The following is a 27948-nucleotide window of genomic DNA, read 5'->3' on the forward strand; positions in this document are numbered from 1 at the left end:
TAAGCCTCTCGGGCAAGAGATGGTCTTGAGATCCCAGGGGCAAAGATTATGATAAAAGATCCTTGGGAAGAAGATCAAAAGGGTCTGGGGCAATGAAAGGGGCAGAAGGGGGATAAATACTGAACCAAGACGACCGAGGAGGGAGTCCAAGGGACTCAGATTGTTCAGGAGTACTATGTATATGGTTGATGGCAGAGCATCATCACCCCCATTAATGTGCCACCTGAAAGTAAACACTCTTTACAGTAAACATCCAGTTAAGATGACTGTCCAAGGCTTCTCCTCACCTGGATGTGTCCTCCGCTGTACTCATAAGGATAGCGGCAGTCTATTATGAAGCATCTCTCCACAAGGCTGTGGAATTCCCCACGGAGAAGAGCAGCAGTCTGCAGGGTGAGAAGACAAAATCACATCTGTAAAGACAACACTCCCTGCCCCAAACAGTTACATTTTCACACCACAGGGTTATGCTGTTGGACTGTGGTACTTCATAATATCCCCAAAAGGGTGAACAGACACTTACAACTGCATAGTCTGAGTTTAGATCCCACAAGATCCTCTTTCTCTGGGAAACGCCGTAGACTATCATCTGGGGTGTTCGTTTCAACAGCAGAAGGGGAGAGCAAATTATCAGCCAGGGTGCAGCAACCCTGCCGAGAAAGCTCAGCAAGCAGGCCCAAATGGGTGACACAGCAAAAGCATCATGAAGGCTGGTCTTCGAGAAAGCCGGCAGGGGCCAAATAGATAAAAATCCAGTGATATTCTTAGTGAGAAGTGATATTCTACGTCATAGCGTCAGAAAACTCCCACAGTTCCAATTCTCATAAAGAATTTTTTTGATTGCTTTTCTCAGCTACGAGGCTGGCTCCACCATACATGCACAACAGGTTGCCACGGAGTTTGTCTAGGAGACCCCACCTGAAAACTCATTGAGATGGAAACAAGCGGAGTTCCTGGATCAATGCTTACTCATCACACGAAGCACAGTGGTGTGATGGCTATTAAATACATTATACCTGAAGTGAATCCAACTCTTGGTATGCCTTTAGGCAGCAATCTGCACCAAGTGGAAGACGCCACTTCTTTATCATTCTCTTATCACAATCATAAGCTAGGACCCCGGAAAGGAACAAAGTGACAGCATCTGGTGATCCCAGTTGTGTTCTAGGCGTCGCAGAGGTCTTGCATGGCACCAAGGTGTAGAGATAATAGTCAGCAGACACAAAAAATGTGCAGGAACCACTGCAATTGCAAACATTTTCAAATAACCCTCACATATTTTGATGCCTTCCGAGATGTCAACTTGGGAGCAATAAAGAAACTGGAGACAGAAGAGTATCCAACAGAAGGAGTAGTTTCTTACCTGTAACTCCAGTTCTGTAGTAGGGGTATCTCTGTTATAGTCCTAATCTGTGAATAGTCCCGCCCATGTGCGTGGACCCCGGAGCAATCAAAATAGTCTCTTAAGTTGTCTTCTGCAGTCCTGCATAGACACGTAAGAGAAAATCAAAGACAAATAATGCTGCCTAACATTAACCTGGCTACATTGGCCGGCACTTCATCCTGAAGTGAAAAAGGATAGGCTGCCATGATGCGTCTGGAAAAGGGATACCGTGCCTTTAAGGAACACTCCAGAGACCCTCGGTATTTCATGATGCACAGCCCCAGGCAAGTTACTTTCAGTTCTTTTTGAAGGTGTATAAAGCCAGGCCTGTTGCATTCAGGTAATCATTGTTTCTTCCACCGGGTAGGTGGGCGGGTCGCTTATGACTATAACAGAGATACCCCTACTACAGAACTGGAGTTACAGGTAAGAAACTACTCCTTCTGTAGTAGGGGATCTCAGTGTATAGTCATAATCTGTGAAAAGAATGGCAAGCCCATCCCAAAACCAACCCAGCGGCGGAAGAAAAAATCCTTACTGAGCAAATAAATTCCTCAGCGAAGCCTGCCCAACTTGCCCTATCTGCCCTGGCATCAGAATCCTGGCAGTAATGAGTCGGCAATGTGTGGACAGACTTCCTCTTAGCCGCCCTACAGATGTCTGCAATGGGAACGTTACATAGCAAAGCTGTAGTAGCCGCTTTGCCTCTAGTAGAATGAGCCTTAGGCTTACCCCCTAGTGTCTTGTTAGCCTTCTGGTAGCATAGTTGCATACAGGACACAATCCACTTAGATATGGACTGTTTAGAGGTGGCAAGGCCAGTCCTGACTGAACCGTAATCCACAAACAACTGATCTGACCTACGAATGTCCTTGGTCTTTTAAGTAAAATTTCAACACCGCCTCACATCCAGAGAATGCAGGGACCTCTCAGCCGAAGAGGAGGGATGTTGAAAAAACGTCAGTAATGTTATTGTCTGGTTGACATGGAAATCAGATATCCCCTTAGGGAGAAATTTAGGGTGAGTCCTCATGACAACTTTGGAAGCATGAAATACTGTATAGGGCTCTTGACAACACAAAGTCTGAATCTCACTCACCCTGCGCGCTGATGTTATAGCCACAAGGAAAGCCGCCTTCCAGGACAAATGCTGTAGAGAAGCCTTATGAATAGGCTCAAAAGGCTCCTTAACCTGGACAGCTCCATATTCAGCTCCCATGACGGCGATGCCGCCTAATGGGGGGAAACACCTTCTTCAAACCCTCCAAAAAATCTTTAATGACAGGTATCTGGAAAAGGGATGTTTGTGAAGGGCATTTCCTATATGCAGTTAATGCTGCGAGGTGAACCTTAATGGAATGGAAATTAAGGCCAGGTTAAGCCAAATGCAAGAGGTATGGAAGGATGACATCTTCCTTGCAGGAGGTAGGGTCAGCATACTTGGATGTGCACCAAATGCAGAATCTCTTCCACTTGTAGGCATAGGAAGTCCTGGTGGATGGTCTTTTTCGCCTCCTTAAGTATATCCATACAGTGGTCAGGCAAGTTCAAGTGTCCATATTTTACCATCTTAGGAGCCATGCCGCCAAACTTAACGATGAGAGGTTGGGGTGGACCATCTGCCCCCGAACTTCGTTAAAAGGTCCAGCCGACATGGAAGCCGCAGATGGGGTTTGAGAGACCGGTGGAGCAGGTCTGTGAACCACCACTGTCGAGGCCACTACGGAGCAATGAGGATCATTCGTGCTCTGGACTGCGACAGCTTGATGAGCACTGCCGGAATCAGGGGAATGGGTGGAAAAGCGTACAGAAAGCTGTTCGATCAGCTGATCCATAGCGCATTCCCCAGAGTACCCGGTTGGTAAAACCTGGAGGCGAAGTCTCAGCATCTGCTGTTTTTGGCAGTGGCGAACAGATCTATGTCTGGAGTGCCCCATCTTTCGAAGAGGTCTCCTAGCACTTCATCGTTTAGAACCCACTCGCGGTTCCCCTGAACGAGCCTGCTGAGTGCGTCCGCCTGAGCATTCTGCACACCTGGTACCCGGGTCGCCGTTATCGTCAGGAGATTCCTGAGACAGTGTGCTCGATCTCAAGGCTCCCTGCTTGTTGAGGTAATACATTGTGGTCGTATTGTGCGTCTGTACAAGCAGGGAGTCAGTCCGGAAGGACAGATGAAGGGCCTTCAGTGCCAAGTGAACAGCTATGAGTATGGTACGTGTACTCTGCCTGGGACCACGTTTCTTGGATCTGCAGATGGTCTGAATGCACTCCCCAGCCCTGGAGTGAAGCATCTGTCACAATGGTCTGTATTGGAATGTCCTTGTGGAATGGAACCTCCTTGAGGAGATTCTCCGCTGAACACCACAATTTCAGTGACTGCCGAGCGTGCTGGGATAGTGTGATCTTGTCCTCCCAGCTCCCTCATTTCTGGTCCCACTGAACCTCCAGACTTTCCTGCAGCAGTCTCATGTGGAGGCATGCATGTGGTGTAAGGAAGATTCAAGAAGCCATCGACCCCAGGAGAGGCGGCATTGTCCTCACTGTCGTTGCTGAAAAACTGACACGAAGGATCGATAAGCGTCGCTCCTCCGTAGGACACACGTTTGCTCTGAGAGTATCGATGGAGGCTCCCAAGTACTGCAGACACTGAACAGGAGTCGGAACAGACTTGGACATGTTGATGTGTAGACCCAGTTGGCTCAACAGAACAGCCGTCCTGTTGAAATGCAATTGTGCTTCCTGGAAGGTGGAGGCTTTGATCAGCCAGTCGTCCAGGTATTGGTAGACAAACACCTTGTGCTTTCTCAGGGGAGCCGCCACCACTGCCATGCATTTTGAAAAGGTCCTGGGTGCGAACTTCATACCAAATGGAAGTACAGTGTACTGATAGTGGTTGGTGCCGACTAGGAAGCGTAGGAACTTCCGATGTTTCTGTGCAATGGGTACATGGAAGTGCGCATGCTGCAGATCTATTGCGCAAAGCCAGTCTCTTCGATGCACTGAGGATAAATCTGGTGCAAGGACAACATGTGAAAGTTCTGCCTGCGGATCCACTTGTTTGCTTGTCGCAAATCCAGAATGGGCCTGAACTCGTTCCTGTCCTTCTTGCACACTAGAAAGAAACTGGAGTATAGACCCTTTCCCCTTTGAGACAGAGGGACCTCTTCTATCGCCTTTTTCTTAAGAGGGTATCGGCCTCCGCTTGGAGCTAGCGCAGCTGGTATTGCGAGCGAACGAGTGGAATAGCTGGAGGAGGGCTGTCAAAACGTAGACTGTATTCATTGCAAACAATAATCAGCACCCACTTGTCCTGAGTAATTTTTATCCACTCTGCCGGGTAATTCTGAAGCTTCCCCCCACCGGAGTGGGTAACAGACGAGGGGGAAGTAATCCCTCAGGCCTTCGACCAAGTCGGGCCCTTATTCCCCTATGAGACCTGCTGACCGCCTCTGCCCCTCTGACGCTTCCGGAAGGGCTGCCTCTGATATTGTTGCTGCTGCTGCTGGCCAGCTTGGAGACCCTGCCCCCGCCGGAAACGTTGGGAGGAGTAGCGCCTCTGGAAGGGGCAGAAAGACTTCCGCTGGTCCTTTGGTTTCTCCTAACAGAGAGACTTCAACGTCTCAACTTCCGCCTTCATGTGGGCCATCTCCTCATCCGCATGAGTCCCGAAGTGGGCAGTGCCAGAAAAGGGCAAGTTGGCAATACGCTGCTGTGACACCGGCTTAAGAGAGGTAAGGCGTAACCAGGAGGTGCGCCTCAAATTTACTCAATGATTCAGAGAAGGGGGTGGTGATGAACAGAGTGTCTGAATTAAGCAGACCACTCTTACCCAGTCCAAAGATCAGGGCTTGATCCATCACCGTTTTTTAGCTCACTGCACCATCCCAGCTCAGAACCTGGCTACATGCAAATTAGTCTGCCCCTGGCCCAGTGCATCATGGGAACAGTGCAGACCAAACTACCAAGCCAATTCTTATAGTGGGAAGGAAACAAGCTTCCGGGGACCGGTGTCTGGCATTTCAGCCGTCTTCGGCCCGGCTTGCTTGAATCCTGATGGTGCAATGAGCAAGGGACTCACATCTGAGTATACCCTTCCACGCTTATGGTGGACAAAAACAATTCAGAAAAACACCCCCTTTTCTGAATCGTTTTTGTCCACCATAAGCGTGGAAGGGTATACTTAGATGTGAGTCCCTTGCTCATTGCACCATCAGGATTCAAGCAAGCCGGGCCGAAGACGGCTGAAATGCCAGACACCGGTCCCCGGAAGCTTGTTTCCTTCCCACTATAAGAATTGGCTTGGTAGTTTGGTCTGCACTGTTCCCATGATGCACTGGGCCAGGGTCAGACTAATTTGCATGTAGCCAGGTTCTGAGCTGGGATGGTGCAGTGAGCTAAAAAACGGTGATGGATCAAGCCCTGATCTTTGGACTGGGTAAGAGTGGTCTGCTCAATTCAGACACTCTGTTCATCACCACCCCCTTTTTCTGAATCAAATTTACTCCATGGCAGTAGCCATGAGCAGCCAGGAGAGAGGCATCCGCAGCTGCGCTGGTGACCTGGTTGGAGACCATCATGCCCTCATTCAAGATCTCCTGGAAATCTTCCCTTCTGTCCCTAGGGAGGAGTTCAATGAACTGCTGCAGCACAAGGAACGGTCATACCAACCCAGAAGTGCTGTTGAACTCACAGCTTTCATAGACGTGGCTGTCGTACTGCAGACCTTTCTCCCTGCCAAATCCATATGACGGCTCTCCTTGTCTGGAGGGACTGTTGACGAAGGAGCAGTAGAGTGTTGCTTCTTTGCTGCTGTAACAATAACCAAATCCGTGGCAAGATCAGTTCTCAGAAGTGCCGGATTGGAATCCAGGGGCCTGTACTTCTTCTGCAGCCGGGATGGGGCAGACTTCACCGAGACCGGTGTCAGAAACAGCTCCATGGCCGGTTCCACCAACCCTGGCACCAAAGGCAGCAAAGGGCAAGACAGGTGCTTACGCTGTAGCGTTTCAAAGATAACAGAGCTGGAAGGGGTGGGCACCGTCAGTGCTATCCCCAACTTCGCTGCTCCCCTCAACAGCACGTCCAAACGTCACTATGTCATCCACTGGCGACACCCTCGTTGGAGGAGAGTACGACAAAGTAGGCGAATACCTCCTGTCACTTGAAGAGTCCGTGTATCTGGTATGCCTGGACCACGACCTCTCTATGACTACGATGTCGTGACCTGGTTGAAGATCTACGCTCACTGCGAGAGCGATGCCTCCCTCGTGATCTACCGGCACCAGCTGTTGTGGAAGAAGAGGTGGCTGAGCCGGAATCAAAGGCCTTGGTTGTAGAGGCTGAGGTTGAAGAGGAGGAGAAAGAGGGGAAAGAGGAGGCGGCGGCGGAGGCGGAGGAGGCGGAGGAGGAGGAAGAAGAAAAAGATGTAGCTGTTGAAGTGGCGGAGTAGGAGTCCTAGGCCTTGAGGGCGAGTAGGTCCTCGAGTAATCAGAGTCCGGAGACCTAAGTACTCTCCTCCTCTTACGAGCAGGCCTCTGGGAGGAAGCTCTGGAGGTAGACTCTAAGGAGGAACGCCGGCGCGACTGGGAACTCTGATGAGGAGACGCTCACCACGCTAGACCCTGTCCAGGGAGTAGACTTCCTCTTATGCATCGACTTTTTTTTACTCGACGTGACTCTCCGAGACGTCGATCTTCGGGACGTCGATCTTCGGGACGTCGATCTTCGGGACGTCGATCTTCGGGACGTCGATCTTCGGGACGTCGATCTTCGGGACGTCGATCTTCGGGACGTCGATCTTCGGGACGTCGATCTTCGGGACGTCGATCTTCGGGACGTCGATCTTCGGGACGTCGATCTTCGGGACGTCGATCTTCGGGACGTCGCTGAAGGCAAACGGCGGTGTTGCCTCGAAGGTGAGCGCCTGCCTCTTTGGGACTCAGCACGACGACTATGGTGTGTCGACGCCGGTGAAGTCCTCAACGTCGACCTCATCCGAGGTCTCGATGTCCTACCACTCTACGTTGAAGTCGCTTCGACCCAGAGCCCTGTAAATTTATATATTATTTGGCTATCCTTTTTCACTTCAGGATGAAGTGCTGGCCAATGTAGCCTGGTTAAAGTTAGGCTGCATTATTTGTCTTTGATTTGCTCTTAAGTATCTATGCAGGAATGTAGAAGAAGCCCTGGGTCGACGGGGATCAGATGGTAGTCATACCTCTCGAAGCCGAAGCCCTCAACGTCGACCGGGACCGTTTCCGGGCCTGTTCGTGACTGGGGAGCCTCGCAGAGGCCAATGCACGGGCAGAGGATGAGGATATAGTCCATCCATGCCCAGAGGTCCCACCTGCTTTTTGATGTCTCCTCTGCTCCAGGCCTTGGAGACGAATCTTCTCCCTGTCACACAGGGTCCTCCTGGAGAAAGAAAGGCAAATATCACAGGAGTCAGGCACATGAGTAGCAGCCAGACAGAGTATGCACACTCTGTGGGGGTCAGACTTGGCCTTCTCCCTACCACACTCAGGGCACTTGTCGAAAAATGCTGGCATTTCGACAAGATAGAGGTGGTAAAACTGGTCAAAAAAGACAGTAACTGGAAGAGGAAGACCTCAGACATCGAGTGAAACGCACAAGTTACTTACCTTTGGTAACGACATATCTGTAAGAAACAGTAGTTAGTATTAGATTCCTTACCTTAGAATATCCCCAGGCGTCAGACTGGATCCGGAATATTTCGCGTAGCAGTACCCCTGCGCGTTGGTAGGCGTGGTCTGCGGCTCCGCGTAAGTCGTTGGCTCCGGGATGACGTCGCCGGACTACTTAGACGCCGCCCTCGTTCGCGGAGGTCAGTTCTTATACACAGCTTTTCCGCGCCAGAAACGCAGAGCCATGATAAAAACCAACACTGGTGCCATGAAAACTAGAGTCCTGAAAGGGGATGACCTTAACCCTAGATATTGGTTCGCAGAACGGGGAGGATGGGTGGGGCGGTAAGGAATCTAATACCAACTACTGTTTCTTACAGATATATCGTTACCGATGGTAAGTAACTTGTGCATCTGAAAGAAACAGGTTAGTATTAGATTACTTACCTTAGAATAGATACCCCAGCAATACCAACCACGGTGGTGGATCTGCGAACCAATGATAACACCAGAAAGTCCTGGAGAACGGAAAGGCCAAAAAGGCAGTAGTGTCTTGCGAACGTGTGCGGCGGGGCCCACGTAGCTGCCTGACAGATGTCCTGCAAGGGGAATCCCTGACCCAGGGCAGTAGTAGCCGCCGTGGCCCAAGTGGAATGGGCACATACCCCCACAGGAGGCTCCTTTTTAGCCAGAGAGTAACAAGCCTTGAGGCACAAGACGACCCATCGAGAAATGGTCCGTTTGTGCACCGCCCGTTCCTTCTTAGCGCCCACGTAACAAACAAAGAGTTGGTCATACACCCGGAACTGGCATGTGCGATCCAGATAATATGAGAACGCACATTTTGGGTCCAGACGGTGGAGCCTCTCTTCCTCTTTCTAGGGATGCAGAGGCGGAAAGATCGTGGACAAGGTGATGGACTGCCCGATGTGGAAGGCTGGGACTACCTTGGGCAGGAAGGAGGGTCGCGTCCGCAACACAACTTTGTCCGGATGGACAGAAAGGAAGGGAGGTTGAGAAGAAACAGCCTGGAGCTCACTCACTCCCTCTCCTGGCAGAGGTGATGGCAACCAAGAATGCAGTCTTAAGAGTAAGGAGACGGAGAGGACAGTTATGAAGTGGCTCGAAGGGAGCGCACATCAGATAAGTCAGAACAAGGTTCAAGTCCCACTGAGGCATCACGAAAGGAACAGGAGGAAACATTTGAGTGATGCCCTTCAAAAACCTATTTACAACCGGGGACTTGAAAAAAGAGGGCTGATCAGGGAGCCTTAAGAAGGCAGAAATGGCAGAGAGGTAGCCCTTCAGAGTGCCCAGAGCACAGCCCTGCTGCGCAAGAGAAAGAAGAAAGAGGAGAACTTCTCAAATCGGGGGATGGACTGACATGCTGAGTAGCTCAGGATACCAGTATCTTCGTGCCCAGTCCAGAGTCACAAGGATGACTTGGGCCCGGCCGCGCCGGATCTTTTTCAGCACTCTGGGCAGAAGTGGTATAGGTGGAAAGGCGTACAACAGACCGCAGCTCCACTCGCGACGAAAAGCGTCTCCGAGCGAATGCCGCCTTGGAAATTCCAACGTGCAGAACTGATGACATTACGCGTTCTCTTCTGTGGCAAATAGATCTAACCAAGGCTCTACCCACTGCTGAAAGAGGCCTTGCGCCACGTCAGACTTCAGACGCCATTCGTGATCATCATGCACAGATGGCTGAGTTCGTCCGCCCTGGCGTTCAGGGAACCTGCCAGGTGTTGAACCACCAGTGTCACGCCCTGATGTTCCAGCCACTGCCAGAGGCACAGAGCCTCCTGGCAAAGGGTACACGACCCCACCCTGCCCTGTTTGTTGCAGTACCACATGGCGGTGGTGTTGTCCGTGAACACCTTCACTACACTTCCCCAGAGAGAGGGGAGGAATGCCTTCAGTGCAAGCCGGATCGCCCACAGCTCCAGAAGGTTGATGTGGAGCCGGGACTCCGCCCGAGACCAAAGGCCTCTGATCTCCGCCTCTCCCATGTGGCCCCCCCCTAGCCCTGGAGGGACGCATCCGTCACAACTACGTGCTCCGGGTGGGGTAGGGAGAGGGATCTGCCGCTGACCCAAATGTGGTCCGTGAGCCACCACTGCCTTGCAGTGCCCTCCGAGCTCAACACATGGTCTGACAAGTGGCCCTGATGCTGGGCCCACTGAAACTTCAGGTCCTACTGCAGAGCCGGCACCCGCCACCTGGCGTGATGCACCAGAAGGATGCAAGAGGCCATCAGCCCCAGAAGCCGCAGCGTCAACCTGACCGAGACTCTGGCTAAAGACTGAAAGATTGGAATCAGAGCCCGAATATCCCGAACCCGGTGTTTGGGAGGATAAATCCGAAACTGCGCAGAGTCTAGAACCACTCCGATGAAGAGGAGCTTCTGAGAGAGACACAGGTGCGACTTCTGCACATGTAGGGAGAACCCCAGCAGGTGCAGGAGGTCAGCCGTAGTCTGGAGGTGGCTGACGACTGTCTGGGGCGAGCCCGCCTTTAACAACCAGTCATCGAGGTAGGGGAAGACTGAAACCCCTAACCTGCGCAGATGAGCTGCGGCCACCGCCATCACTTTCGTGAACACCCGTGGGGTGCTGGTAAGGCTGAAGGGGAGCACGGTAAACTGAAAATGCTCGTGGCCTACCATGAACAGCAGGTAGCACTGGTGGGCCGGCAGGACGGGGATGTGGAGATAGCGTTGGACTTGCAGGACGCCTACCATTCAGTCTCCCGGGTCTAGAGCAGCTAAGACCTGAGCCAAAGTCAGCATCTTGAACTTATCCTTCCGGAGGAAGCCATTGACGTTCTGGAGGTCCAAGATAGGGCGTAGGCCCCCTTTGCCCTTCTTGGGAACCAGAAAGTAGTGGGAGTAACAACCACACCCTACTTCTGACCCAGGAACGCGCTTGATTGCCCCCTTGGCCAAGAGGGCCGTAACTTCCTCTTGCAGAAGTTGCCAATGATCCCCCGACACGCGGTGGTACTGCTGTGACATGGCTGGAGGGGTCGCCTCGAAAAGGAGAGTAACCCCTTCGGGCGATTTGCAGCACCCACCTGTCCAATGTGATGGAGCGCCAGTGGAGGAGGTGATGGCGCACCCTGCCCCCCACTGGCGTCAAATGGGCCTGAAAGCTCAGACTAGGAAGGCTTTGAGGCGGATGCTGCGGGGGTGGATGTCGACTGGCAGCGCCGTTGTCCCCTGTTACCGCTGCGACGGTAACCACATCCGCCACCGTGCTGAATGTTAGTCTGCGTCTCGTGGCTGGCAGGACGTGTGGGAGCACCCTTTCCGTGGCTACGAAAGGAGCGCTGGGCAGAAGATTGCTGGTACTGGGCAGACAGGCCTAAGGACTAGACCATAGCCCTGGAGTCCTCAAAGCGTTCCAGCGCATGATCTGCCTTGCCACCGAAGAGGTAGCTGCTATCGAACGGCATGTCAATAAGCGTGTTTTGGACATCGGCCGAAAAGTTGGCGGACCTCAGCCAGGCGTGGCAGCGAACCACCACAGACTTGGAAATCGCTCTTCCTAGCGAGTCCGTGGTATCCAGTCCACATCTGATAGAGTACTGCGCTGCCTCCCTTCCCTCCGCAAGGGCTTGAGCGAGTTTCGCCCGGGCTCCCTCTGGACACTCAGGCAGCACGGCTGCAACCGTATTCCCACAGAGTGGGTGTAACGGCCCAAGAGGCGCGCGGTGTTGACTGACCGCAACCCCAAACTATGGGAGGAGAAAATATTCTTTCCGAACTGTTCATACCTCTTGGATTTCCGATCTGGTGGTGCCGTCGGGAATGCGGATTGGGAGGTAGAGGCCTGGATAACCAGACTCCCAGGTGGGGTGGGTGGACAAGAAACTAGGGTCGCCCGGGGCTAGGTGATGGCGCCTAGCGACGTTCCTATCTACAGGAGGACCTGTAGTGGGCCTGGACCAAGTGCCCAACAGGACGTCTGTGAGAGCCTCATTAAACGGCAGTAGAGGCTCTGGGGGAGCTTACCTGCGGTTTAAGGACCTCTGTGAGGATGTTGGCCCTCACTGTTGAGACGGGGAGCTCAAGAGCCAATGCCTTGGCTGCCCTCATCAGCACCACACTATAAGCTGCCCCCTCCTCCGTAGCCACGGTAGGAGGGGGGACAAATTATACTGTGGGTAGCAAGGACCCCCTGATAAGGATAAATATCCTGGGACAGGGTAAACAATATTTGAAAAAACACTCCCAGGCATAAACTAAGGAAGGTACACAATAGATAAAACAAACAGACTAGTTCAGTTAGAAAAAATATTTTTAGTTTAATTTGATAAAAAATGGGATAAAAATTATACACATTGATCACAATTGATAAAAGGACTGATACATATGTATTCACAAATTAGATAAAAAGGAAGGTTAAGTGGTCTTCAGTCAACGCGTTTCGACATATACAATATGTCTTCATCAGGACATTAACCATGAACACACTCTGTAAGACATAATTGTTGCATAAAATTATTATAGATATAAAATTGCTATCACATAATTACTACTGAACTAGATTGTCGTTTGTTTGCAAATTCTATTGGTACCTAGTACATTCATCATTCCATAATTATGGTGAACCGCTCTAAGAAAACTGTAAATTTGACAAGCTACCTATATTTACAAATGGCTGTTGGAAAGATACAAACACAAAAATTGATTAGGCATACAATACACTCTGATTAGTCGATTTAGTTTAAACAAGATAAAAAGGGGGGACAAAACCAGTGTCTGGGGAGGTATCCAGGCCACTGGCTTCCCCTAGTTCCTGAGTCCAGTCCTCATATGACTGGCACTCACGTGCCAGGGGGGTCCTCAGAAACCGCAGACGACGCCTACCGACACGCAGGAATCTAATACTAACCTGTTTCTTTCAGATACAAATCTCACTGGAAAATATCCAGAAATTGAAGATCTACCCAAAAAGGTAGAGCTCAATGCTCCAGGGTCCTGCTAGCAGGAGCTGGAAATAAGAACTGAAAGTAACTTGCCTGGGGCTGTGCATCAAGGGATACCGAGGGTCTCTGGACTGTTCCTTAAAGGCACAGTATCCCTTTTCCAGACACATAATAGCAGCTTATGAGGCTTGTCTGTCCAACCCTTCCTCTCTATCATGACAAAGATTTTTGTGAAGGAGAGTATTCTCTAGGTGTAAAATGTGTAAATTTATATATTATTTGGCTATCCTTTTTCACTTCAGGATGAAGTGCTGGCCAATGTAGCCTGGTAATTGTTAGGGTGCATTATTTGTCTTTGATTTTCTCTTAAGTCTCTATGCAGGACTGCAGAAGAAGACAACTTAAGAGACTATTTTGATTGCTCGGGGTCCACGCACATGGGCGGGACTATTCACTGATTATGACTATACACAGAGATCCCCTAATACAGAATCAATATTAAAAAAGATGGCAAACTTTTTCTTCCCAAGTATACCGATCCCTTACATATTTTAGACTTTTGAAAGATTACCCAGCAATCATTAACTTGTTTAGATGGAGATGAAATTGTATCAGCAAAAAATAAGGCTACCCAAATGAGTAAACATGCCACCCGAATCAAGGCATAAAAACACAATTTGTTGTACATTCTGTAAAGCACTCTGCCCCTTCTCACAGGGTCAGTCAAGTCACTGCCCTGTAAACAACTGAACACTCAAAGCCCATTGGGCACTGCTCACGGTTTCAGTTGTAACATATCGCAGTTCCTGGTGTCGTCCCGTTACTGTTGGCAGTGCGTAAACCTGCAAGACAAAGACAGAAGACAATTGCATTTCTGTACTAACTGGTAAAAAAAAAGAAAAAAATCTGCATCTGCCCCAGTACACACCAATACCATGGAGGAAGATGAATAACACTTTTGGGGGAAACTTACCTTTGAGAAATCCCCAATGAGCTGTCTGTGGCTGCAGTCTGCATCCAGAGCCGGATCCACATCACAGAGTGAGAGTGTCTTCCTCAGAACGGTTCCCTGAAACAATGAGCTATTGGTGGGCTTTTTGTCACTCTAGATCCACTGTCCCAACCAGATCAATCACTCTTTACTTTTACTTATCTTTACCAATACATTTCTAGCTTAATGGCAAGCACAGACGTGCATATGTTGCATTACCCTAATATCCAACGGCAGAATACCAAATAGTATCCTGGTAGGTTTCAAGTAAGAGACATGTCTTCTCAAACTACACCCAGAGAATCTACCAGAACCCCAAAAGCTTGCTGGTAAGAATCTTCAGAGGGGGGATTGGATAGTTATCTTTAAATGCTCTGACTTCATACACACTTTAACCTCAGAGTGGGGCGCATGTTAATCTATACAAATACAAATCTTAAAAAATTTTTTTTTTAAAGTTAGTTAGTTATGGCTTTCCTTTTGAAGCACAAATCTTCTATAGCAGTGCATGCTTTACCGATAGCAGCACGTATCATTTCCTTAAAAATTCCTTTAGGATCACTTTAAGCAACACATCCTTAAGGATCATTTTGCCAAGGGTGCTTCTTGTCCTACTTCATAGTCAAGACCATAACATCTAGAACTTATTGAGCAGCTGCCCTACTCATCATTTCATCCAAATGAATGGGGTTACTCTGTGCCCATTAGAACCTGGGTGAATAAGGATAAAAGCTACAATGTGTTCCGTCAGGCGTCCCAATTGCTTTACGTAATCGAAATGGTGTCTAGAATATATCATCAGTTTGTGCAGATCAATCTATGGTCTGGAGAGTCTAGTAGACTGAATCCACAAGATAAGTGGAGTTTGGTCCTATACTTTCCCAATGTTTAACACCCCATTGTACAAGTCAATGAAGGAATAGACAACACACAACATAACCATTACTTATTGTGTATATTCACAATCCTATATCCAAATACTTAAACCAATTTTCTTTGTTTGAAGCAGTCACTAACAAAGACATTAACATTACAACTTGACTTGGTGAAGAAGTGACAAAGTGCAAAAAGTGCTTGACTTAATACAATTTTTTTTTACAGGAAACAAAAATAGAAAGCTGTCCGTCCTTGTATCTACTGGTTCAACATGTGAAGGTTAAGAGCCCTTTTGTGCATGGTTACCACCCACTTTTTGCCGGACATCTGATGCAACCTGACTTAATGTGCCCTGGGTCCCTGCCAATCAGGTTCACAGGGCCTGTGTTCTTTCCCAAGACTGTACCTTTGTACCCACAATTGCCACATCTCTGGCCACAAGTAAGACTCATGTAAAAGGTACCATGGGTAACAAGGGCACTGTGACCAGGGAAGGCCCCAAAGGGCTGCAGCACCTATTGTGCCACCCATAGAGACCCTGTACCTTAACACCCACACACTGCCAGTGCAGAGAAAAGTGAAGAGTTGACATGGCACATGTCTCTGTATTTCAGAAATTGGAGCGAGGTAACACTCCAGCTGGACGCACTGCATGCTCTGTGATGCATTTCACAAAAGTACTCCACATGATATCCTTGTTTCATCCAATTTTTATTCCATGTACTCTTTTACTTCAAAACTTTTTTTTTCTGTCACATGTATGGCACTTTCATGTATACAAACAGTTTCTTCTGCCACAAATATGCCAATCCAGGCATTTATTTTGAAGCATGATTACACATGAAACATCCTTAGTAGTGGTTCAATTTTACCCAATGCATTTCAGGCATTTAATTGCCCTTCCTCAGAGGTTCACAAAAAAGTTTAAAACACTGACATTAGTACTCATTGCCCAAACCCTCGCCATAATTTCAACAACCAAACAATTCAATGAACAGTCCATGCCATATTTTACTAACAACTGTTTTTCCCTCTAATAACGTAACTGAACACCATACACATTGTGCTCTGCGAGACCCGTCACACCCACCTTAAACATCCCTCTCTTAACCTTAGTACCCACCTGCCTTCCCACAAAACATTCCAAAACCTGATGTTACTCTAAACCTCACAGTAACTCCATCCCGTATGTCAGACTTCCATAAACTCTTTCATACCCGTGTCCAAATGACATTGTTAACTCGCACCCAGCGTCTTCTCTCCTTTCACTGATCAATATAACTCTTGTTCCTGTGGTTTTCCCTTCAAATCCCATAAGGCACTTCTCAAGGCACCTCATTCCCAACTCTCAGATGTCGGAATCTTCACAAAACACTTTGTTAAATGCCCCGCCCTCCCCAGCTAAGGGAGGTGCCTTGAGAAGTGCCTTATGGGATTTGAAGGCTTGTAGGAGGGCAGAGTCTGTGGTGGGTGTAACGGGATTGGTGGAGTTAGAGGGAGGAGTTGTGGGTTTGTACTTGAAGAGGGGAAAACCACAGGAAAGAGTTATATTGATCAGTGAAAGGAGAGAAGACGCTGGGGTGCACTAGCCCTCAGGTGAGAGGACAGTGGCACGAGACCTGTATCCGTCCAGTGTCTAAGTCCATTGTTAGACATTGTAAGTGTAGTAAAACCATGAGGTGTATATGGTCATTACTCCACAGCTCAATAAAGCTATACCACCGGGACTCACTGTTAATTTAGAAAACCCTCCCTTCTTGACAGGTAATTATGGGATACGGACTGATTGTGAATATATGCATTAAGTAATGGTTATGTTGTGTGCCTACTTGTCATTGGCACAAGTATTTTACCAATGATAGTCACAGCAGCTCCTTACCACCTGTTAAGTGAACATTGGGTATTTCATTTAGAGGTTTATCTGCTAACCAGGAACAAGTCTCAAACGACTGTAGGAACCCCGATGTAAAATTAGAAAGATCTAAATGGCGGTGCTCAAAATATACTCTTATTTGTGTATCATGGTTTGCAAATTCCTGGTGCTGCTGCAAACGTCTGCTTTTGGACAACCCCTCAGCCATGGTATTTCATTTTTCAGGGTACTTGACACACAACAAATGACAACGTTAAGATTTGTCTAGGTTGCAGAAATAGCCGATATGCTCATCCGTCCTCCACACTTCTATTCTTGGAATTTGTCATTCAACTACAGACTGGTTTGCTGCTGGTGTTCTTCTGGACTTTGTGAGAACACAGTATAGTCAGACTCCCCATGGAGCCAGTGGTCAACTCTGCTGGCTGCAGAGTGTGCAGTACAGTGAGGAGCTTTTGGATGTAAGTGGGGGTGAGGCATCACTGAGCATGGAATGTGGTTTGGGACTTGCAGTTGTGTGATGTTGTGCTCTCCACTTTGTATGGCTATGTTCCCGACGACTGATACAGATGAAAAAAGGCAAAACAATCTAAGGATTATGGAGGTGAATTCACTAGGGTGCAGCATGATACAGTAGAGAACGAGAGTGTTCTTAATGTCTAGCATGCTGCAGCTCCCAAATTGAGGAAAAACTGTAGAAGTAATTCTGTTAATTTCGAACGCTGGTTGTTTGTACACCAAGGGCAATGACAGCAGGTTTGTGCTCATAAGCGTCAAGGACGCAAACAGTGGAATTTGAGCCTACCTGGTGTTCTGTGTCACTCAGGCCCCAACAAGAATGCCAATTGTACATCTTCCAGAAACATAACACTGTAAACGGGCACACTGGGCGGAACAGGAAGTTCCCTGGTATTCTGTGTAACCTCGGATCTAGCAGCAAGGGGGATGGTACACCTCCCAGAAACTAAACAGTAGGGAATGGAGTTAGATAGTTCAACACATATCCACAACATGGACAGCAGGAACAAGACCTAACTGAACAACTTTGCCAAGCTGAGGTAACAGGAGGACAAACAACCGCATCTACATTCAGTCCAACTTGTAACTTATGAATAACACGCTCAATACACTGCTTTCTGTATTATTGTCAAAAACCATACTTTGGTATTGGCTGCAAAGAATATTGCCTGTTTGGATTATTGTAATGCTACTCAAAAACATCTGGGGATAGACTGCAGTGAACCCAGAACCCAGCTGTTGGTAAAATACTTAGAATACTTAGAAAAGATCATGTTGCCAGCCCTCTACACTGGCTTGGTGTCCATTTGGATCACATTCCATATCCCATGTCTGGTCAAAAATGCCTCTATCAGCAAGGCTCACAGTGTCGCCAAGTCTAGACTACTTGCTTCTCTCCTCTTAAGGCAATATGCAGCTTTTACAAATCCATTGGCTCAGTCTGTGGGACGCCTCTCTTTCAGAGTGCTTGGGGCAAGTTTATGGAACACTGCCTCTTAACCTAAAACGGTCTTACCCAATCCTAGACTTCAGACAGAAATTGGAGTCCTGTCTGTTTGGTTAGGCAGTGGGTAAGAACAGCACTAAGAGACCCAATGAGGTAGTGGACACTATATAGTGTGTCAATCAATTCTTCACCCTAAATTGGACGGCTTATTCTTGAAACTTTTCCCATCCGGACACCTCACAACCAACATCTGACCCTTTTCGCCACATGTACCGTAGTAAATTCTCACCCTCCTCCTGCCCAAAACTGAACCCTCCTCGGCAGGCTGGGCAGGACTGCAGGTGTCTCTGCTTCGTTTGACTTTTACTGGAGTTTCATTTTCCAGAGACCTCTTCCGGACAGGCCGATCCAGCTTTTCCGGCATTGAAGGAGAACGATACAGACGGCTTCGGTTCACAGACACCTGACCAAGGAGGAAAGCGAGAAGACAAATGCATGTAAAAAACTTGATTTCACAAAGATCATACCCAAGAATCCCCCTTTCAATGGGCAAATGGCATCTGGAGATCCCAAGCAATGCCACCCTAAAACAGATTTAATCTACCCTTTACCATACAAGAGCATGCAAAAGCCATCTTGCACCTACAAGACACAAGCTATTATGATCACAGTCCCCTCAACATACAAATCCGTGCACAGTAAAAAGCTTCTGGAATGCCTCTGAAGAGAAAAAGCTCAAATTAACCTTTGACAGTAACCATTTGTCTCAGTGAGAATTTCCTGAAACCACCAAGAAAGTGAGCAAATCTCGCAGGTAAGCTGTCCCTTCTGCTCTGTGACCAGGAGGGATAGACTGGACATGGTGGAGAGGGAAACAGAATAAGAGAGGAAGCGAGTGAAGAGGGGAGAGGAAACCAGGAAAGGAAAGGAAGATGGAAACCAAACAGAAGAAAGTCTAAAACACCTGCTTCGAAAGTCACAGCGAGCATAAAAGTGAGTGTATGCACAGATTTAATGCACTGTACGTATTAAGACCACTTTCTTTTAGCACTATGCCTTTGGAGGGTGCATCAAATCCTGGTTTACGACAAAAGCAGACTGAAGACTAACATCCACTGTATTCAATGCGTTTTTATTACATGCTTGAGTTCTAAAATTGTTGCCTACCATTCAAGTCCTTGGTAAGATCATTTGCCCACTTTCCAATGGCAAGTTTAAATTGAGCCTTCCTGTTTGGCCAATCACTGTTACAAATCAAAGCTCAAAGATTTGCATTGTCATTCTTTTCCTTATACCTCCATGAGGAATAGTGTACCTCAACAAAGGAGTTCCTAGTGCACACACAATGGTTTGGGCTTCAAAACAATAACCTAGTGGATTCCCAAAGAATAGTCTCTAGCTCAGGCCAAACCATGTCTGGTTCGTCTGTGGCCGGACGGAGCATCCACTGGAAGACAACCATTGGTTCTCTTCCAGGTCATAAAGTATGCCTCAGTTCTCACAGAACAAATGTGTTAACACAGGGCAGTGACTTTCGCACCAGTATTTCTATTATTTGTATGGTCTACCAATAATGGGGAGATAATCTGCGGACACATTTTTTTCTCCATCCACCAACTAATAAGATCAAGTAACGTTTGTGTGTCTGGGAGAAATACATTTTTTCCCAGGACTCCTAATATTCATCCTGCCACTCCTGTCAGGGAGCAGTTGGTGTGCCAAAACCCGAAGGAGATAACCACGATGACTGAATATAGGGAAAAGATCAAAGGACGTACACAAGGCACATGATTGGACCGTGGATTCCAAGGTACATCTTGTCTGCAAGATAAAGACTTACTGCAAGTAAGCTTGCCTGTACAAGAGCGATCAGCTTTGCTAATATTTTTTAGCAATGTTGTACACCAGAGTATCTGCTGCTCAGCCTGGCTAGAAGATAGTGGGGTAAAGGAGCAAGGAGGGTCGTAAAGTGGAGTAGAGTGGAGTGTCATGTAGTGACGTAGAGTGGCATACAGTAGAGTGGAGTGGCATGGGGAGGAGTGTAGTTAAGTGGAGTGTCATGAAGTAACAAACAGTGTTGTGGAGTGTCCTAGAGAGGAGGGGCATAGAGTACAGTGTCAGAGTGGAGTAGAGTGTCAGAGTGGAGGAGTGTCAGAGAGGAGTGGAGTGTCAGAGAGGAGTAGAGTGTCAGAGAGGAGTAGAGTGTCAGAGAGGAGTGGCATGGAGAAGTGTGGAGTGGCGTAGAGGTTGTTGCATAGAGTGTTGCAGAGTAGAGTGGTGTAGAGTAGATTTTCAAAGTGGAGTAGTGGGTCATAGAATAAAGTTGAGTGAAGTGGCATGGAGTGGCAGAGAGCGAGTTGTGTAGCGCGTCGTAGAGTAGTGTCGTAGAATGGCATGGAGTAGTGTCCTAGAATGGCATGGAGTAGTCATATTTGTGCACTTAGGAGCGGAGTGCATAAAGAGTGTAGGTATGGCAAACTAGAGAAAAGAATTATAAACTTTAATTTGTGTTAAAAAACCGGGTGTGCTTCAGACCTATTTAAATAGAATGGAGTAGTGTCATAGAAAGGCATAGAGTGGAGAGCTTCAGAGAGCAGACTAGCGCAGACCAGACTAGCGCAGACAAGACTAGCGCAGACAAGACTAGCGCAGACAAGACTAGCGCAGAGTGTCATCATAATGGTGCAGAACAGATTGTCGAAGAGGGCATTGGTTTTGACTAAAGCATTATAGAGTGAATGGTCAGAGTGGAATGGCACAGGGTGAAGTGCAGTAGAGTTGTGCAGAGTAGAGTGCAGTAGAGTGGTGCAGAGTAGAGTGCAGCAGAGTAGAGTGCAGTAGAGTAGAGTGCAGTAGAGTAGAGTGCAGTGTAGAGTGCAGTAGAGTGGTGCAGTGTAGAGAGGAGCAGTGCAAGGTAGAGTGCAGTAGAGTGGAGTAGTGCAGGGTAGAATGCAGTGGTGCAGAGTACAGTGTCAGAGTATTCATGTGGGGCATAGAGGTGTACGGGCCCAGAATGGAATAGAGCATATACTGCAGTGGTACAGAGTACATTGTTTCAGAAAGAAAAATAAACACCAAGCTCCCTGAAAGACGCAGCTTGACATTTATCTCTGCCTTTGGTTGTACAGCAAACGTGACTAGTTAAGAACAATAGTTAAAGCCCTGTTTACAGAAAGCAAGTTAGTGGAAGAATACAGCAAACAAGGTTTGGGCAACGGAAGGGATGAATTTGAGCTGGACTGTCTAAAGTAAATGTACAAGTTACTAACCTTCAGTAACGATATATCTGTAAGAAACATGAGTAGTGATAGATTCCTTACCTTAGAATTACCCCCAGGCGTCAGACTGAATCCGGCAAGTTTTTGTCAGCAGTACCCCTGCGCGTCGGTAGGCATAGTCGTGCGCTCCGCGTGCGTGGTTGGCACAGTGATGACGTCGCTGGAGCTACGTAGAAGCGCCCACACGCGTGGACATCAATTCTGTACACTACTTTCCGCGCCAGGAATGAAGAGCCATGCAAGAAACTGACTGGTGCCAAGAAACTAGGGCCCTGAAAGGGATGACCTTAACCCTAGAAATCAGTTCGCAGAACGGGGAGGACGGGTGGGGCGGTAAGGAATCCATCACTACTAATGTTATACAAATATGTCATTACCGAAGGTAAGTAACTTGTGCATCTGAAAGAAACATGTAGTGATAGAATCCTTTCCTTAAAATAGATACCCCAGCAAAACCAACCCTGGTGGTGGGTCTGCAAACCAAGATCACACCAGAAAGTCCGGAAGAACGGAACGGCCTGAAAAAGCCATCTCTCCGGACTTGGCTGTCCAGGCAGTAATGCTTGGTAAACGTGTGCAGCGAGGCCTACGTAGCTGCCAGACAGATGTCAAGCAAGGTAACTCCCCGCCCCAAAGCCGTAGTGGCTGCCGTCGCCCGGGTAGAATGGGCGCATAGCCCCACTGGAGGCTCCTTTTTAGCCAAAGAATAACAAGCCTTTATGCAAATAACGACCGACCGGGAGATGGTCCGCTTGTACACGGCCCGACCTTTCTTGGCACCCACGTAGCCGACAAACAGTTGGTCATCCACCCGGAACTGTTGTGTCCGATTCAGGTAATATGAGAGCGCACATTTTGGGTCCAGACAGTGGAGCCTCTCTTCCACTTTTGAGGGATGCGGAGGGGGAAAGAAGGTGGGCAAAGAGATGGTCTGCCTGATGTGAAAGGCAGTGACAACCTTTGACAGACAAGAAGGACGAGTCCTTAGCACAACTTTGTAAGGATGGACAGAGAGAAAAGAAGGTTTAGAAGAAAGAGCCTGGAGCTCACTCACTCTTCTGGCAGAGGTGATTGCAACCAGGAAAGCAGTCTTTAGAGTGAGAAGAAGAGGACAGTTGTGAAGTGGCTCAAAAGGAGCACACATCAGATAAGTCAGAACTAGATTCAAGTCCCACTGAGGCACCCTGAAAGGGACAGGAGGGACCATATGCGTGATGCCTTTCAAGAATCTATTAACGACAGGGGTCTTGAAAAGGGAAGGCTGATCTGGAAGCCGTAAAAAGGCTGAAATGGCCAAGAGATAGCACTTAATAGAACCAAGAACAGAGCCCTGCTGGGCCAAAGAGAAAAGAAGGAGCTCTGAAAGAGGGGCAGAAAGGGGACCCACAGCCTTTGCGGTGCACCATGCCACAAATGTATTCCACCTGCAGGCATATACCGTTTTATTGAAGGGACGCGTGGCTGCCAAGATAACATCACAGACTTCGGGAGGCAGGTCGAAAGACGTCAACTGCCGCCGCACAAACTCCACACAAGGAGGTGGAGGCTGGACAGGTTCAGGTGGAGGACCCTCCCCTGCTGCTGAGACAGAAGATCCTCCCGAAGAGGCAGACAAAGTGGGGGGATCGAACGCCATACTGAGTAGCTCGGTATACCATACTCTTCGAGCCCAGTCCGGAGCCACAAGGATAACTTGGGCCCGGTCGCACTTGATCTTCTTCAGCACTTTGGGCAGAAGTGGTATAGGTGGAAAAGCTTACAGTAGACCGCAACGCCACTCGCGATGAAAAGCGTCGCCTAGCAAGTGCTGCCTTGGAAATTCCAACGTGTAGAACTGATAACATTGGGTGTTCTCTTCGGTGCCGAATAGATCTAACCAAGGCTCTCCCCACTGCTGAAAGAGACCTTGCACCACGTCAGATTGCAGACGCCATTTGTGATCCATCATGTACCAACGGCTGAGTTCGTCCACCCTGGCGTTCAAGAACTTGCCAGGTGTTGAACCACCAGGGATATGCCCTGACGTTCCAACCAAGTCCAGAGGTGCAGGGCCTCCTGACATAGGGTCCATGACCCCATCTGCCCTGTTTGTGCAGTACCACGTGGCGGTGGTGTGGTCCGTGAACACCTGCACTACTCTCCCCATGACAGAGGGAAGGAACGCCTTCAGTGTAAGTCGGATCGCCCGGGTCTCCAGAAGGTTGATCTGGAGTTGGGCCTCTGCCGGAGACCAGAGGCCCCTGATCTCCGCCTCTCCCATGTGGCCGCCCCATCCCAGGAGGAAAGCCGTCACCACCGTGTGTTCCGGTTGGGGAAGGGAGAGGAATCTGCCATTGACAGTATCGAGATTTGTGAGCCACCACTACATTTGTCGTGCAGTGCCCTCTGGGAACTGGACGTGATCGGACAGGTTGCCCTGATGCTGTGCCCACTGGAACGTCAGGTCCCACTGCAGAGCCCACATATGCCACCTGGCAGATCCACTAGCAGGATGTAGGAGGCCATCAGGCCTAGTAGCCGAAGGGTTATCCTGACCAAAACCCGGGATAGAGGCTGAAAGAACGGAAACATAGCCTGAATATCCCGGACTCGCTGTTCGAGAGGATAAACCCGAAAATGCGCCAAGTCCAGAACCACTCCGATTAAGAAGAGCTTCTGCTAGGGAATCGGGTGCGACTTCGGCACGTTGATGGAAAACCCCAGCAAGTGCAGGTCGGCGGCCGTAGTCTGGGGGTGGGACACAACTGCCTGGGGTGAACCCACCTTCAACAACCAGTTGTCAAGATCGGGGAAGACAAACCCCTGATCTGCGCAGATGAGCTGCGACCATCGCTATGACCTTCATGAAACCCGAGGGGCGCTGGTAAGGCCAAAGGGGAGCACGGTGAACTGAAAGTGCTCATGTCCTACCGTGAGGTAACGTCGGTGGGCCTGCAGGACGGGGGTGTGAAAATAGGTGTCCTGCAAGTTCAACGCTACCATCCAGTCTTGCGGGTCTAGGGCAGACAAGACCTGAACAAGTGTGAGCATCTTGGGGCGTGGCTAGCAGGCCATGTGAGCGGACGCACACCGCCACAGCTCCAGCACTGATCGGGGCATAATCCTTCAAAAATCACCCCGGGGGCCCCTGGGGTGCATGCCTGCTGAGGGGGGACATAATGCCTGACCACGACTGCCCACGCCACCAGCTGAGGGGCGACTGCAGGTGTGGTGTAGCCGGGACATCGATGTGGCCTACAGGAGAGGTGGGCGGCGTGAGACGGGGGCCCACAGTAGCGGACGAGGCCGTCCGGCCCGCGGCGACGAGTGCCGGAAGTGTCCGGGGCTTGGGAGCTGGACCGGAGCCGACTTCACCGCTGGATCGGGAATGTGCGCGATCCGCGCCGGAGAGCGCCCCGGACCGCGGAGCGACTAAGGGACCGCTGGAGGAGGCACCGAGCCGCGGGACAAGCGGTGGAGTCAGACGACGATTGGAGCTTTCTCTGATGGCGCATGAGGGGTGAGGCCCCCCCGAGGTATAATACGGACGCCGCACTAATAACGTGGGGACTTTCTCTGCCTGCCTGTTCCTCCCCCCCTGCCCTGGACTGCCTTTCCCTTTCCCCTCGCCCCCCGTTGAACCGCTCATACATCGGCGGTGATATCGGGGGAGGGTCGCTATCTAGACACTGAGTGGAGGCTACCCTGGGCGCTCCCCCTCCGGCTGTCCCCCACGCCCTTCCTGGTGGAGAGTGGAGGCCCAGTGAGGATCTGGAGGGCCTCAGAGCTGCTGGCTGGGTGTTGCTGTGACGGGACAACGGAGGCATCTGCAGGAGCGGGCTGTGGCCCACCCGGTGGGGGTGAACTACCAGAGGGTAAAGAACTCCTGAGTACGGGGCTAGAGGCGAAGCCACATAGGCTCCCGTGCTTCTCCTAGAGGGGCCCTGTGGGGAGAGCTGCAGAGCCTGGCCATCTTGGTGAACCGCGGTGGCAGGTGCCCCCCCCCCCCCCCCCGAGGCGGCGGCCCGTCTGGAGGACCTCCTGAAAGTTGTGAATGGACTGAGGGGGACGCCGATAACTACCCTGTGACCTCTCACGCCTCCGCTCCTACAGAGAAGACGGGGAGCTGCTGTGCCTGGGCGGTGGGGGGGGGGGGGGGGGGCCCATTTGAGCGAACCACACTTTCCATCTGAGGAGAGGACTCCTTAACAGGGATTCGGACTGGTTCGGACTGAGCGGAGGAGGGCGCCGTGGGGCATTCTGAGGCCCTCCTTCTCTGCGCCCACCCCCTTGCGGAGACCAAGGCCCATGGGCCATTGACTGTGGTGCGCCCACTTTACCACACGACGGACCCTGTGGAGGGGTGCGGACAGGGTTTGGAGCTGCGCCGCGGACTCTTTGCTCTGTGGGTGGTTAGGCACGACACCCGCAGCCTGATTCTGTCGGCCGGGGTGCTGTCGAGTGGGACCCGCCTTGAGTGTCCAGTGCTGGTGGATCTGCTGGGCGCGCGCCGAGGGCCTGGATCATTGTCCAGAATGGTTCGGAAGGGCGGGAAGACCGTGGAGAGCACTGGGGGCCCGGCGTCGATGCAGGAGATCCCGCCCACCAGTGGAGACGGGGCTTCGACGCTTCCCACTGCGCAGCAACAAACGGAAGGACCGCAGATCGATAAATTGAACATCATCCTGCAGGAAATCAGAAACTCTAGGGCGGTCCTGGAACAACAAATGGGCACCCTGACGACAAACTTATCCCTGCCGAAGGCAGACCACGGAAAGTTGGCGGACAAAGTGAAATTGCACGGCTTGACCATTAGCGAGATTAAGCCAACAGTGTCGGACCATGCTGCCTCTATTCAACAGCTCCAGATTCAGGTCGCCAAACTTATGGACAGAGTGGAGGATGCAGAAGGTAGGAACCGCTGAAATAACATCCGCGTCATAGGCCTTCCGGAACGGTGTGAGGGGACTCGAGCTGTAGAGTTTATGGAACAATGGTTTCGGGACCATGTGGCAGACGAGGGTTTGTCACCTCATTTCTGCGTGGAGAGAGCGCATAGAATCCAGGCGGGAAGCCTGTTGCCGGACGACCCCCACGCCCGGTAATAGTGAGAATTCTGAACTACCGGGACTGGGATATCCTGCTGCAAAAGGCTAGGGAGAAGGCCCTTATCCAGTACGACAATCAGAAAATTTACCTCTACCCGGACTACACCAACATGGTCCAAAAGAAAAGATCGTCCTATTTGGAGGTGAAACGGAAACTGCAAAAGGCCAACCTCAAATACGCACTGTTGTTTTCGGCCCGTCTCAAAATCATGCACGATGGGAAACCCCACTTCTTGGAGAGTCCGGCGGACGTGGAGAATTGGCTGGAGGTGACGGGAGCCAAGGACCCTCACAGGGACTGCACACGGCGGAATCGAGTGACACCCAGAACGCGAAGGAAAAGAGGCCCCCCCCAGGTCAAGACTTGGTGGATGGAGGCGTGGACCATCACGTGAACAGCAGAAGGAGAAGCAACTGGACGCTTTGGCTATGGCAGGGTCCTTCCGAGAGAACCCCAAGAAGATCACGACTGACTCTGAGGATAGTACGGTTCAGAATGAATCTTAACTATGATTCGTCTGGCACTCGAATTTTTCAATTTTGCTAATTGTTCACAAGTTCGTTTATGTGCTACTCACTCCTTTTAAGTGCTTTGTCTAAGAACACTTTTCTTCAATGAAATTAAATGGAGAAAGTGGAAGTTTCACTTGCAGGTGGAGGTGTGCACATTATTGACATGATCTAAACGGTCTCATACCAATCCTTTCACCATTTATATGAAAAACTCTTCATGACTTTAAGTTTTTGTTTACACATCATTTCTTTTTATTTTCTTCATTTTCCAAAATCAGTTGAATTAATCCATTCATTAATGATGGATCGTTACTTTAACATTCAACTCCTACCCAATGCATTTCGGGTCGAGGTTGACCCTTCCTCGGGGGTCTGTGTGGGGAACAAGGAATATAATGAGCAATTCAGCTGCTTATTCAGACTCTCTCAATAATACAGTCTATGGCTATTAAATGTCTTCATAGCAAAAATACCTACATAGCAAAAAATACATTACAAAAACCTCTCTATTGCGTTTTCCATCCTATTCAATCATATGTTAACCAAAACTGAACCCATGTCCGTGATATGCTTCACACGATCTTCCCAAATGTCTGTACCCTTGTTCGAAAGTAATTAACTTTTGACATTTCAAGGAGTCACCATTCTATAATGAATCTTACAAAAGATAAAATGATACATTGTTTAGTTTCGGTAAACTTTAGTTTTACGAGTACAAACGTTCTGTTCTTACTCACTGTCAAATGCCAAGTGTCGCGCGCCGTTTCTCCTCTACCTATCACAATACGCGAGACATACTGGAGTGTGTTCTTAATGTTTATAACCAATGCGATTGATAACTCGTTTCTAACCGAGTAGCGATCACGTGACCACGATACGAACCAATCGCATTGGTTATAAACATT

The 27948-nt window shown here is 49.5% G+C and overlaps 1 protein-coding gene across 2 annotated transcripts in view; it reads right to left on the bottom strand.

Annotated features, from left to right (window-relative positions):
• The window catches only part of CDC25C (cell division cycle 25C), a 432607-nt gene that overhangs the window by 95121 nt on the left and 309538 nt on the right, over nucleotides 1–27948 (bottom strand). For both annotated transcript variants that reach the window (XM_086931823.1, XM_086931824.1), the window contains 4 exons: nucleotides 18455–18628; nucleotides 13934–14029; nucleotides 13740–13802; nucleotides 288–386 (listed from right to left, as the gene is read on the bottom strand). In XM_086931823.1, coding sequence (XP_086787949.1) covers nucleotides 288–386; nucleotides 13740–13802; nucleotides 13934–14029; nucleotides 18455–18628 — 432 coding nt within the window. The remainder of the gene's footprint in view (nucleotides 1–287; nucleotides 387–13739; nucleotides 13803–13933; nucleotides 14030–18454; nucleotides 18629–27948) is intronic.

This window comes from Lissotriton vulgaris, chromosome 7, assembly GCF_964263255.1.
Source record: "Lissotriton vulgaris chromosome 7, aLisVul1.2, whole genome shotgun sequence".
NCBI lineage: Eukaryota > Metazoa > Chordata > Amphibia > Caudata > Salamandridae > Lissotriton > Lissotriton vulgaris.